The sequence below is a fragment of the Micromesistius poutassou genome (genome assembly GCF_964030765.1).
Source record: "Micromesistius poutassou genome assembly, chromosome: 10".
In the NCBI taxonomy this organism is placed as follows: Eukaryota; Metazoa; Chordata; class Actinopteri; order Gadiformes; family Gadidae; genus Micromesistius; species Micromesistius poutassou.
Window position 1 is genome coordinate 1,885,697 of NC_140280.1, and position 13,886 is coordinate 1,899,582.

Below are 13,886 nucleotides of genomic sequence, written 5' to 3' on the forward strand. Positions count from 1 at the left end.
TCAGAAGCCGTTAGGGATACTGGTCTGAGGAAGCTTGCGACGTCACCATGGCGACGTCGCAGCGCCCCGTCGGTAGCTGATCCATTCAGGCGGTAGGCCTAAAGAGAGAGAGAACGGGCTGAACCATGTTGCTGCCTGCACAGGGGCCCCGGCTGTTGCTATGCGCTAACCAGCCTCCGACGCATGACTCTCACCCCCCCCACCGACGCACGACCGCCGCCGCTGCTGGCGTTTGGCCACGGACACCCTGGAAGGGAAGGTTGAGGCGTTTCATTTTCACTGTGTTTTGAACTATCCCCACTGGATGGGGGTTGGGGTTGGGGTTGGGAGGGGGGGCGGGGGCGGGGGCCCCCATAGTGGACCCTTGTCAAATTTGGGCACCTTTCTGTCCCACCCCTGGATGGGACCACGCCTTCTGGTTGTTTCTGTTGCCTAACCACTCCCAGCGTCTTACACATGTTGGACCCCCGGGGGCCCCCTGGTTCTGTCCTGTTTGTGTTTTTTTTTTTTTGTTTTTTTCTCTGAATGAAACAGTTCATCGTGTTACTAAGTGTGACGTACGTGGGTCCCCCTCGCTTCCCTCTTAATATTATTGGTTGACTCTTTGGGGGTTTGGTCCAAGCACGTTCCTGTCACGGTTGTGTGTGTGTGTGTGGGTGTCGGTGTGTGTGTGTGTGAGGGGTCAGTGACGACCAGTGACTGACTGACAGCATGACAGTACAGGGGATCACCGATGTGCCTTTGCAGTGTTCGCTATGGTTTCTGTTCGCTCTGCTGCTCCTGTGTCCAGACTCTTTTCCAGATTTACAAGTCACTCCAAGTGTTCCATTTCTAAGCCTGCTCGGAATAGCGTAGGGATGGAATCAAGGAGCTTCATCATGACAATACAGAAGATGATAACTGTTGGTTAGTTACGTTTATTTGTTGCGCACACCCGCCATGTGGTCTCCACTTTATGATAAGAAAAACAAGCACAAACGTTTGCAGATTATAATTTTTTTTTTCCTGCTAATGCCATCGATTTTAATCAAATCTGCTTCCTGGACTGCTGGAGCCTAGAACTGAAAAGAAAAGAAAAGAAAAAAAAAAAAGATGTTGGATGTTTGAAATTGAGCCTATAAAAAGAATGACAGATTTTGTTTAGTGTATTTGGCCAAAGTGAAGGAGGCTAGATTTATTTGACATTTTTATGATTGAATCGTTTTTTTCCGCAAATGACATTCTATCTGCACTTAAATTATTATAATATTTGTTTTGGAAGAACCCGCCCTGGCCACCATTGAGGTGCGGACGATTAGAATCAATCCCTCATTGAAAGTCAAGACGATCGGAATTTCTCAGAAGTTCACTTTTTTTTTTGTTGTTGTTTCGCCACTCCCAGAATTCCGCGCAGTTCGACCGACGTGAACTTGAAGCTTATTAACACAATAAATCAACTGGAAGACTTCCACTTAAAGCCAAAATACTGGGACCAAAGAAGCTTTGGCTGGTTAGATCGTGCAAAAACTCGCCTTCTCAATAGTTCAAAGTCTCTTTAAGATCAAAAACACACGTTACGAATTACAATTTTGTACGTCAAGTATTCGATATTTGTGTCTGGTTGTGTTATAAACCTCGCCTTAGTGCCCGACGCTATCGTCGAAGCACAACATGTAATGTTTACGTCAGTAAGGTTTTTACTGTACTGGGGGGGGGGGGGGGGTGTCAGCGCTTGGAACTAAAACCCGTGTGAACCACAACTTGAATGTTGTAGACGCCGCTTGGTGAGGGTTTGACGTGAAGAAGGGTGACCCTGTTACGGCTTCCGGTCCCATCTGTCCTGGTGAGCTTTGAGGAGAACCGAGACAAAGGACTTTAGTGAGGAGAGAAGGGGGTCACGTGGGAACAGCCGGCTCTGCAGAGCTGGGTTCGGAGTGATTCAAAGAATATTGAATGTTCCCTGAAAGGGAAAAATATAAAACACAGAAAAGCAATCTGAGGTGAATGGTTTGTCATAACATAATTAATTTATATTCACTTATGAATGCTGGCACATTTAGCTATACTCACCCACTTGTTTTGGTTCATTTATTAGAAATGTTGAATTCTAACTATTGGGCCTTTTGTTATTTTTCTAAGACGATATCTTCCAGTGTGTGCTGATGTATTCATTTACAAGTTTGTTGATTTTTGTAGTTTGAAGCAATCATAATGGCAAAGTGTCAAAGGTTACAAACTAAATGTTTATGCTCCTTCTGCCCAATCAGGGGGCTTCCCTCCGTGTCGGTCATGTGACTTGTGACCTGTCACTCAATTCAGACAATGAACTTGTCAAACATGCACTTCAAATTAGTTTAGTCTCCAAATATGCCTTGTTCTATGCCTTGTTAACGGGTGACAGCCTTGCAAGATTTTGTATCGAACAAAACATTTCAGGTGTAGGAAACACATTTCAAAAGCCCCATGCTTTTCATGTCAATCGGTCCATGCCTGTCTGACTCACACTCCTGTCTTGAGTTAGAGTTAATTCTGCCACTTTGTAATCAAGGATTTGACCTGGCGATAGGCGTCATCAGCGAAAGAGATGGCTTCATTCACAGAAGGCTCAGAGTAACCCGTTTTAAACGGATTACTGTGATTTATGGCAGTGTAACGTACGGTGGTGTTACCCCCCCAACAGAACATCTGTCCCACCGAACTCGGGTCAGAGCGTCCTACCCAGTGCCTTCTCACACAGGACCCCACAGCGAGGCCCCTCGCGTCAAGGGCCCTCTTGCTTCTCTGCAAAATGCAATCAAATTTTTTTTTTTTTTTTTTACAATGTTTCATTTTGAATGCAAAGCACTGATGACATCCGCCTGTGTTCCGTACGCTCCGTCCGAATTCATGTTTGGTTTAGGAAAAAGCGATCTAGTCTCCTTGGGTCCATAAATGTTAAGTTGTTTTTACTACAGATTTAGAACGGGCGCCCCAGCGTTCTGTGCGGTGTAGAGAGAACGGCCGCGGTCAGCAGTGTGTTCCCGTTAAACGATCAAATCATGCACCGTTACGAGCGCTCGCTGCAGATTTCCTGGACACTGCAGACACATGCTGCTTGGGTTTTATATTGTTGTACAATCCCAATTGCCGTAAATGTTGTTTTTTAACAATTCATGTTTTTGTCCACATTTTTCTTTTATATACATATAATTTTCATCTCATCCAGTTTAATGTACTATGGATCTAGTTTATTTAGTTGGTTTGTAATGTATTTCAGACAAGTTCCCAAAATAAAAACTCCAAATGTTTGTTTGATAAAGAAAGTGGACTGTTAGTATTGTTTTTTTTTGTAAAATAAAACAATGAAACATTACAAAGCAAAGTGATTCTTTCTGCTCTTCTAGAAACTGGCCCTTCTCAAACTCCTCTTAAAGCAATTCTTATGCTTATATTCGAGAATGGGCATGCATCGTTTGGAAGGAAACAAGGCAAATTGCACAGTGTTACTAAAGATAGAAAATCTTATTTATTGAATGTAAAACAAAACAAAAACAGCAACTTCCTGAACTCAATCCATTCATACGTTTTGATCATCAGTGGATGGTTGGAATTCAAAAACCCCACGTTCACGCAAAACATGGGACAGACTTGGGTTGGGAGCGTCTTCCAATAGACTCTTCCCAACACAAACTGTATTCCTGGGACACTGAGGATCAGGAAGCCACTTCGGAGTGTCTTGTTTAGCTCGTAGGATGTAACCAATGAGGTCCCTATATCGAAACTTCCAGTTCCAAAGTCTCAACTTCCCCACCAAAGCAGAGCTGCAACAAACTTTTAATTGACACCGTAAAATGATCACCTCAACTTCAATAGAACGGACGTCATATGTGTCTTGGCAAACGTGAGCAAATCTTCATAAAGATACATGTTAATAGATTTCGTGCACTTGGTTCCACAGCAAAAAAAAAGCCCTTTGCCATCTCATAATTTTATGCAGTAAGCATGAATGACTGAATGTTATTTTTAATTAGAGATTTTGATTAGTTTTAGTGATATCTCCACCAAAGACCCAAATTTGACATTTTAGATTGTACTTCTGCCGCAGTGAATGAAAACATTTCATAAATGTTTAGTGATATTAAGAATAAAAATAACAATAGTTCAGTAATTTCTCAGTAACACAAATCCTGTCCAGTCGACTGGCCGTATTAAATATTAATGGACAAAGAAATTGCATAATGGGACGAATACATACACAAAAATATGACTATAAGGTGGGGGAGACACCTGCCCTCTACGTCCAAACGTTTCCACTGGCTACAGCGAGACAACTCCTTCTGCACATTGGATGAACAGAAGTGTTGAAAACGACTGAAAAGCCCTGGAGCCTTATCCACAGCTCTGAAATATACACTTCCACAGCACTGGTACTCTGGTACTTAGACATTATCAACGTGGTTTATATATATCGACATGGTGCTTGTGCCGGTCGTAATCACTTAGAAGGAACACACACACAGACACAGTTTTCATGAGCTGGGAGGCTTTTTCATGGAGGACGATGTCACGGTGTCTCCCTTTGGTTAGAGAGGGCTCTACCGCGGTGTTGTCTCTACGTCGTCTCGTATGTGTGTGTGTGTGTTATCTGCGGATCCAGAGCCAGCCGTTGAGCAGGCAGGCGGAGAGGAGCAGGGAGAAGAGCAGCGTCTCCGTGTTCCTGCGCTCGGCGTTCTGCCGCTCCAGGCCCGCCAGGCGCCGGCTCATCTTCACCACCTGGGGGAGAACCACGAGGAGAACCACGAGGAGGAGAACGTGAGGGGTGAGGCCGGCAGGACAGACAGACAGACGGACATCAACCACACACACATGGACGGACGGACGGGCGGACGGTCGGCTCGTGGTCTCCCACCTGTCTCCTGAGGACGATGAACTCCACCACGGCGCCGCCCTCGTCGTCCTGACTCCAGCTCTCTGTGCCTCTGGGGGTGGTGGGGGGGGGGGGGGGGGAGACAGAGGTCAGCACCCGTGCTAGGTCTGACTGTCAGCGGACGGTTCTAACTGCTGCTTCAACACTTGAATTAACTGGTTAAATTTGAAACAATTCCACCACGTCGCCCCCGCGCGGCGGTCACCTTGTCCTGGACGCGCCCTTGTTTACCGGACCCGAAGCCTCGGCCGCTGGCCTCACCCGCGCTTCTGGGGCTTCTGGGTAATTAAACCTTTGGCACCAGAAAGACAAAAATGAGACCACAGTCCGCCACGGTATATATATAGGCCATCAGCGTGTTGAGAGGGTGAGCTGCCAGCAGGGGGCAGTGTCAGCCAAGAGAAAGAAGCAACAGGGCCGGGCGGTGTGTGTAAACACTAAGCGTTATTTAGAGCAGCTCCCAAAGCACAAGAAACCCCAAGACACCAGTTAGTCCGAGCACAAGTCACACGACAGTTAGAGCCAGACCAGACAGGATTCCAAGCCTCAAAGCCACCGGAGAGATTAAGAATGTCAGACTTCCTCAATTGGAGATGGACGCGATAATGACGATCATTCGGCAAGTCCTTATCTCTAATGCAATCCAAACGTGCGCGTTCACAAGCGTGTGGAAGTGGAAACCAGTGAAGAGGTTAACGGCGGCCAGCAGGGACTGATTTACCAAGGATATATATATATATATATATATATCTACAAGACGGACCATGGACCGTTACCAAACAAGTACACTCAACCCTCTTTGGCTGACTCCATGCAGAGGGAAAACTCTCTCCTAGCGAAGTTAGCGAAACATATCCACGGGTGAATGCGTTGCAAAACCAGTGTTGCATCTGGTACATCTGCCTCTCGTACTGAAAGACGTCAAACTATGAGGGAGTGTGTGAGTCACAAGAGGAGCCAAACACTAATGTGTCCAACCGTACGTACAGACCGCCTCGCCTGTCCCCGCGTACCGGGATCCCACGGCTCTGATCGGCTCAATCGAACTCACCATGCGGTTTTACTCACCTCTCAGACTAGTCGAGAGTCGATCTACGTGTTTGGTTGAACAAGAATAATAAAAACGACTCGACCCTGACCTGTACTTGTGGCCGACGGCCTGCAGGAGGCGCTGCGCGGCCTGCTGGCCCAGCTGCCAGGCCCCCTGCAGCAGAGGATACGGGGCCAGGAGGGACTCTGGCGGCGGCGGCGGCGGCAGGGCCTGCACAGCCATACCCGGACCGGGGGCCGCGGGGTGCGGGCGGACAGACCCCCCCCCGGTCCCGGGACTGGACGGACGGGACGGGGACAGGGGGGTGGGGGGGGGGGGGGACAGGGGGGGGACATAACGAGAGGTTACGACGGAGGACAGACAGAGAGGGGTCAGGGGGGATCAGGGGAGATGGGTTCTCGCGTCCAGCGGTGGTGGTGGTGGTGGTGGGGGGGGGGGGGGGCGGAGCTACGACGGCTTGTTTCCGTTCTTCTTCTTCCGAGGGGTCGGTTTACGGGGTGATGATTTGAGAAGACACAGACGCACGTTTTGTACGCTGCTTAACGACTGCTGGCCGATCCGATCGGCCGATTAAAAAAAAATGAAGCGAGAGAGAATGTGAAACGCTAGTTCTGAGCTCTCACCACCAGACTGTAGATCAGTGGTTCTTAACCTGGGTTCGATCGAACCCCAGGGGTTCGGTGAGTCAGTCTCAGGGGTTCGGCGGAGGTCAAGACACACACCCGACTCATATGATTCGTGATGACACGCCCCCGCTTGGCCATCATTGGCTGCAGGTGATCACGCAACATTGCTTGGTCTATCTGTGCTGCAGGGAATTTGGTGCGCTCAGTAGTCGACTTGTGACTGTCGTGATGGTACGTCGTGTGATTTGAAAAAAATCATATTTTATTTTTCCAATTAAGAAGGGTTCGGTGAATGCGAATATGAAACTGGTGGGGGTCAGTACCTCCAACAAGGTTAAGAACCACTGCTGTAGATATTAGATACGGGGAGGCCGAGCGATGGACCTGGGGTCACACAGGGTCGGGCAGGTAAGAGAGGCCGGGGGGGGGGGGGGGAGGGGAGGAGAGGGGAGGACGACAGCTGTAACAGGGGAGGGACAGGATCAAGTCGTGGGCCAAGCCTCCGGGGGGCCCCGTTCGGTAAACGTGACTCACTCACTGGTCCCCTGCTGGGGCTGAGGCCGACGCCTCCCTGCTCGAGAGACGTTTCTCGAGGGCTGGAGCGTCACACAAAAGGGGGGAGGACGGGTGGGGGGGGGGAAAGTGCGCGCTCAGAGTCAGCACTCTAAAACAACTCCCTCCCCCCCGACCGACGGGAACACTAATGGGGCTCAGAGAGCCAGGAAGACACAATAAACTATATATAGCTTTGAAAAAAAGCCCCACGTGACCTCCACTCATGCTCCTGCATGAGTGACTCTCAAGAGCGGCACAAATAACACTGACCTACATGTGTAGGGGGGGGCGGGGGGGTGGGGGGGGGGTTCTGGAGAAGTGCTCCCCCCTGCAGGCCACACGGAGCACTGCAGGGACTGGGGAGAGGAGGAAATGGATTGCAGGTTCCGAGGCACACAAGGGCCCTTCGGGGGAAGCTTTGAGAACCGGTTGGAGCCGGTTGGCCTTGTGTTTAAATCTTTAAACCCTTCAAAAACACCACATCCACCTGAGGGGCCTGGTCCAGAAAAGCTGAATTTCCAAGGAAGGCGAAACCAGGGAAACGGACGGAGTACCTGAAACCTGAGTGGACTTGTGATGCGCTGACGCCAACCCGCTCAGTTAACGCCGATTCCAAAACACACCTATTATATTTATTCATATATATATATTATTACATCATATATTATTTTTAACAAACAGATTGTATAAACAGAAAATGAAGGCCCATTCTAAAAGTTAGAACGTAGAAGAACTACGCCCACACCCCGAAAGCCAACCGCCCACAAGAAACCACCGGTTATTCCAAAGCACCCGGGCCGAGAGTCAACGGTGTCCCCGACGGATACACCCGATCAATCCACACCTCTCAGTGTGTCAAAAGAGAAAGATCTCTGATTAACACGCTAATACCAGACACACAGCAAAACAAAGAAACGGGATTTCACGAGTTAGCTGATTGCACAACTATAACCGCAGAGGAACAGAGTACATGATTCATTCAGCCTTAGCAGACAAAAGACGGATTAGTGCTCCAAAAAAATGTTCGTCTAATTGTTTTGTTTACCAGGTTTGATCCTCGAGTAAAAAAAAAACCTGGGGTGTATATCTCCCAGAAAGGCCAGGCCCCCGTAACAGTACACAGAGCTCCAACATACTAAACAGCATGTGTAGACATAGTACAATAACACCTGACACCTCCAAGGTCAGGTCAGACCTGGGTCTCGTGGTCCCGTCTACTTACGGGCTGGCTAGGTGCATGTGCAGCGCCCCCACATGTTTGAGGTGACTTGGCGTCCCGGGCGGTGTCCTGCCGAGGCCCTGGTCGCTGTAGGACCGTCTCATGGGACTCTGTCACCCACGGGAGAGAGAGAGACGCCGAGCACATACAAATCCATTACGAGTGCCTCCAAAGACGGCAGATGAACCACGGAGGTGAAAACGACTTGGGAGGGGAGAATACTATAGGGGGTTTTATAGATGGGTTATATTAAAAGGGGTGATATTATGCCACCGGGTTTGAGTGTGATTTAGCATACATCTCAACCTAGATGTGTGCTGGATATATCAGTCTACCCAGTGGACTGTAGCAAATGTTTATGTTTTTCTATCCGTCATATACATCTAGGCGTGACACTCCCACTAGTGATGTCACTCAGGACACAGGAAAGGGACGATTTTCAAACGGCTTGTAATGGTTACTCACACTCACACCCGAGAGATGAATAACATCATCTCTTTAAAGGTAGGGCAGGCAATTTGGAGAATCCCGCCGGAGTAAACTAGACTTTGGATTTCAACAACAAAAATCCCTCTCTTCATGGCTATCCCATTTGCGATATTACTAGTGTGTGCCTAGCCTAGTGGAAGACTCTAATCTTGCTCAATCAGTGCACAGGCAGAGCGCACCCAGGTAACAGGTTAGATAAGTAGGTAGACAGACAGGTCTGCCATATAATCATCTGATTGTAGAGGCCCAATCTTTTTTGTTTTTGTCAGAACTGATTTATTTTTATTTATATATATATCACTGTCGGGATGTGAGAAAGAATGACAGAAAATGCTTCTAAAAAAAAATTGCCCACCAAACCTTTCATTTACATATTTACATTATAGATACAGTAGATGTGTACAAATACTATAATGTAGTTAGATATCTATAGTGTTTTAAAATGTGTAAAGTTACTGTATGTGTTATCATACAGTATTACATGTAGTGGCTCATGGTAGATGTGTATAATAAATATATCGTGTGATAAGATGTGTATTAGAACTATATAGTGTTATTATATTACATGTAGTGGCTCATGGTAGATGTGTATAATAAATATATAGTGTGATAGGACGTGCATTAGAACTAGTAGTAGTAATAATAGTATTATTATTATATTACATGTAGTGGCTCATGGTAGATGGGTATAATAAATATATAGTGTGATAATATGTGTATTAGAACTATATAGTGTTATTATATTACATGTAGTGGCTCATGGTAGATGTGTATAATAAATATATAGTGTGATAGAATGTGCATTAGAACTAGTAGTAGTAATAACAGTAGTATTATATTACATGTAGTGGTTCTCCGTGGAAGAAGTCTCCACCGTCACGGGAGCTCTGGTGTTCCCAGCACGTCTCCAGCGTCAGGGGGGTGGAGTTGGCCGGCTTGGACGGCGTGAACTGCGGCCTGGGACTCAAATCGGGCGCTTCTGGCCGACAAGGAAGACATTAAGGACAATAGCCGCACTGTGAACAAACCGTCGCCCGCGCGCCGCCTCTCCTGGCTTCGCTAGAACATCCTCTGCCAATATCATCAGTCCCCCGATCACTTCCTTGTAGCGCAGCCAGGAGGCGACTGGTGGCGGCGGCGTCACAGACCGGTACTGTCCTTTACGAACACAAGCCTGTTTGTTGAGTTCGGAAACTCTAAATGGTATGTAAAGTAAGTCATGCAAATTTAACAAAAAAAAAAAAAAAAAAAAAAACGCTCCCCCAAGGTGGTTCAGATCGGATCTGATCTAGAACGTTTAGCGGTGGACCTTTAATCCAAAAGGGGACTCACAGTGAATGTGGATACATTGAGAAGTCATTAAGGAGTAGAATAGAGGTTATCTTGCACAAGGATGCCTTCTGGTAGGCTGTGGACTTGGGACCTTTGGGTTTTGAGTCCAACAAACTCCACAAACCACTAAACTTATCCTAAATCTTTGAGCATTTGGAAAAGCACTACATAAATTTGATTTATTATTATTATTATTAAACTAACCCCTAAGAGCCCTGATGGAATAAAACAGTATGCAAACTACATGTACGCACACCGCCCTTGGTTCCCAGGTTGTCGTTCTCCGTTACCTGTGTGCGTCAGCCTATCAGGGATGTGAAATGTCGTCGTTCTCCGTTACCTGTGTACGTCAGCCTATCAGGGATGTGAAATGTCGTCGTTCTCCGTTACCTGTGTACGTCAGCCTATCAGGGATGTGAAATGTCGTCGTTCTCCGTTACCTGTGTACGTCAGCCTATCAGGGATGTGAAATGTCGTCGTTCTCCGTTACCTGTGTACGTCAGCCTATCGGGGATGTGCATGCTGTAGGATGGCGGCTGCTCCTTGGCCCTCCTCCTGGACTCCGCCTCCTCCTCCCGCCCCCGGGCGCCGGTGGGCCCGCCCCCTACGGCCAGGCGGTCCGGCACCTGCATGTTGTGGTTGATGGCCTCGGAGAAGCCCCGCTCCCGACCGCCCGGAACGTGCATGGCCTCCGCCAGGTACGGGGAGAAGGACGCCATGTCGGTGTGGGTGGGTGGGGTCCTGAATACCAGCCAGGGTCAGAGTCAACATGTGCAGAGGGTCTTTACTGTGTAGTTTAAATGTGGATCTTTTTTTTTTTTTTTCTGTTCTTTGCACAGCAAGAAAGCACCGTTTTGGGTTTCTTTGCACAAATTAAATAATTAAGTCCCCAACAGCCGGAGAGAGGTAAATAGCAGGCCTATGTTTTAGTCAACACAGCGCAAGATCATTATGGTTGTTGTTGTTTTTTAAACTTGTTTAAGGATTTTATCAATTGAGAGGTGAACTAATCTCAGTGTATGGTAATCAGCCAACTTGATTCAAATATGCAGAAATAATAATCATTAATCCAAGAATTTGTAGATATCTCAGTAATTGTATATTTTGAGCCGTTTAATTAGTGAACGTCTATTCAAAACATTACATATTGCCCTGGCCCGTTGCGTCATTGACATGTAATCCATTATAGTCAAGGACAGCTTTCATTCAACAACCTTAACTCATAGTCTTAACATCGTGTGTGTGTGTGTGTGTGTGTGTGTGTGTGTGTGTGTGTGTGTGTGTTCAACTGAGCTGTGTAGAGTCCAGAGACATCATCCTCACCAGGTAGATCAACACAAGAACCAATGGTCTGTGTTCCCTCGGCTAGTAGCAACAGGTGGGCTAGTCCCTTCAAACCTCACAGTCAGTCACATCTCCACACAGCCCTCAGCGACCACGGCTCCTGGTCCACGTCGATGAGTTCAACTTTGAGTCTCAATGTGATAATAATAGCATATACAGAGAGGGACATTTAAATCCCTCCTCGGGCAACAGGTCAAAATGTCATTCAGCAGCACTAGCCCCCGGCTAGTGGACTTGAAGCTGCTAACTTTGTGATCCACTCGCCCTCGCATTAAGGCTTGTTATCTGTCCGGGGCAGAATCTGTAATAACTGTATACATGTGTATTACACCAAAAAACAACAACAACAGCATTGTCAACGCGAACCCGGGGAGGTATATATTCCGATTTAGACAAACACACTTCTTACCCTGTCAGTTCTCGACCGTAGCCCGACTCCTGACGCAACGTAATGACGAAGACAAACAAACTGACGTCAGCCGGCGCCGAGGTAAGCGACAGCAGAAGGCACGCGCGTGTTTTGTCGTGACAGAGGAAACTTAATTGTCAATGTTAATTGAAAACGTTGGCTTGACGTTCCATGTGGACTCAATAGACTGAGAGTGATATTCTCAAGTTTGTGTTTAAAGTGTGACAGTATTACAAGAAGCAGGGCTGCCAAGTTTCCACGTTTCTCGAACATGTGGTGTGTGTGTGTGTGTGTGTGTGTGTGTGTGTGTGTGTGTGTGTGTGTGTGTGTGTGTGTGTGTGTGTGTGTGTGAGAGATGAATGGCCACTTGGTTGACCACTCACTTTTAAAAGTACACCTATAAGCTTTTTAGTAGCCTACTACTAAAAGCTTTCTGCATTTCCCCTCTTTCTCGTGTTTCCTCTACTGCCTCCTCTACTGTTTACTCCACTGCCTCCTCTACTGTTTCCTCCACTGTCTTCGGATCGTTGCATCATTGGGACCAATACAATAAATTGAGTCTTTTTGAACTTTCAAAAAGATGAATACTGTTTTTGCCTTTGCCAGAAATTCGAGCAGCATACCAACTCCTTTTGAATTCAGTGCCCATGAAAGGAGCAGCGTCATATACGCTTCAAGAAGTAGGCTTGTTTCGCTTCGCATTGTTGAAGCCGTGGGGACTTGAAAGTACTTTGTCGCTGTGGCGGCAATCGTTTGGCTACGCTTCGGTTCTGCAATTGAGAGACATGGAAACGGCTCTTGATCATCTCCCCTTTTAGGAGTAAACCGACTCAACTCGGCACATTAAAAAATAAACATTAGAATAATATAATGATACGCAAACCCAATATACATTAAACTCAATTTAATATGTCCACAAAGTAATAGTGCTTTACATACAGAAGAGAGAAAATTGGCACTTAGTACAGTATTTTTAGTTGAATTACCAGTCGGGCTAATTGTTGATTGGGTCTCGGTGTGCAGTGAGTAGCGATAATAACAGAAGAAAAAATAAAAGATACACAATTTCTTCTTCAAAGAACAATTCCACTACTCCCAAGCCCCACAGGACAGGCAGGAAGAGGCAATGGAAACATTGTGAAATAAAAGGTCCAGACTGTGTATATATTTGGTAAGAATTGTCCTTGTACACTCCATACACATTGAGCATGATGTCGCAGAATACAGACCATAAATCGACCTGAAGTGTTTGAAATGGGTTTCTATATACATACATCCACACTGTATCTCCAGACAGTAGGCCTATATTAATGTATACATGTACATTAGTCGGACATTAGTGTGTCCACGCGCACTGCATGTAAGAGATCAACGTCGGCTTGTGAGCTTCTCTTCAAGGTGAATAGTATGTTGAGGCGGACCGCACATAAACACACAAACGTAGCCTGCAGAGTTTTTTAGTGCCATCGGGTGGGAGTTTGGCAGTGTTTGTGAATTGGAAGACGCCCACGTCACCCAAGGCTGAATACAATCCCAACAGACAATCGGAACAGTGAAACCCTTATGGATATAATTCAAACCATCCAGACATATCACCATCTAGAGGATCTGGATCTGCATCCTGTGTGCCTCACCATTGGACCTAAGCTGAGATACAGGCCAGAGAACCATCCATTCATAGACCTGACGGCGACGCGACTTGTGATGGGTTAGGTCTCCACCCATTCCACCAACAAGTCATACCTCAGTCCAGGCCACCGGATACCCAGCATACCCCCGTGTGTGCTGTGGATACATGCCCTCCTTTTCAAATGGGTTTACTCATCCAATCTTCTGATAGATAACAGCCTTGCCGCCAAGAACGCTGGAGGCCCTAAGATGGGAGGGGCACACCCACCCACTCACCCACCTTAGTGGCTCTCCATCACATCTCTCTATCTATTCACTTAGTAAAAGCTTTTATCCAAACCACATGT

At 47.0% G+C, this 13,886-nt stretch overlaps 1 protein-coding gene across 4 annotated transcripts; it reads right to left on the minus strand.

Annotated features, from left to right (window-relative positions):
• Positions 1-3,465: 3,465 nt before the first annotated feature.
• LOC311354532 (mitochondrial fission factor homolog B-like) lies at positions 3,466-11,949 on the minus strand. 4 transcript variants are annotated; one of them, XM_084474336.1, is made up of 8 exons: positions 11,911-11,949; positions 10,648-10,898; positions 9,668-9,801; positions 8,340-8,446; positions 6,025-6,213; positions 5,091-5,177; positions 4,868-4,937; positions 3,466-4,731 (listed from the first exon to the last, which is right to left on the minus strand). In XM_084474336.1, exons 2-8 carry the CDS (start codon positions 10,874-10,876, stop codon positions 4,600-4,602), a joined length of 948 nt encoding a protein of 315 aa, XP_084330462.1. In that variant the 5' UTR covers positions 10,877-10,898; positions 11,911-11,949; the 3' UTR covers positions 3,466-4,599. The 4 variants fall into 4 exon arrangements, with proteins under 4 accessions (XP_084330462.1, XP_084330460.1, XP_084330461.1 ...); XM_084474334.1 differs by having other exon boundaries at positions 9,668-9,804; XM_084474335.1 differs by lacking the exon at positions 11,911-11,949 and adding an exon at positions 11,481-11,861 and having other exon boundaries at positions 9,668-9,804.
• Between the last annotated feature and the right edge of the window lie 1,937 nt (positions 11,950-13,886).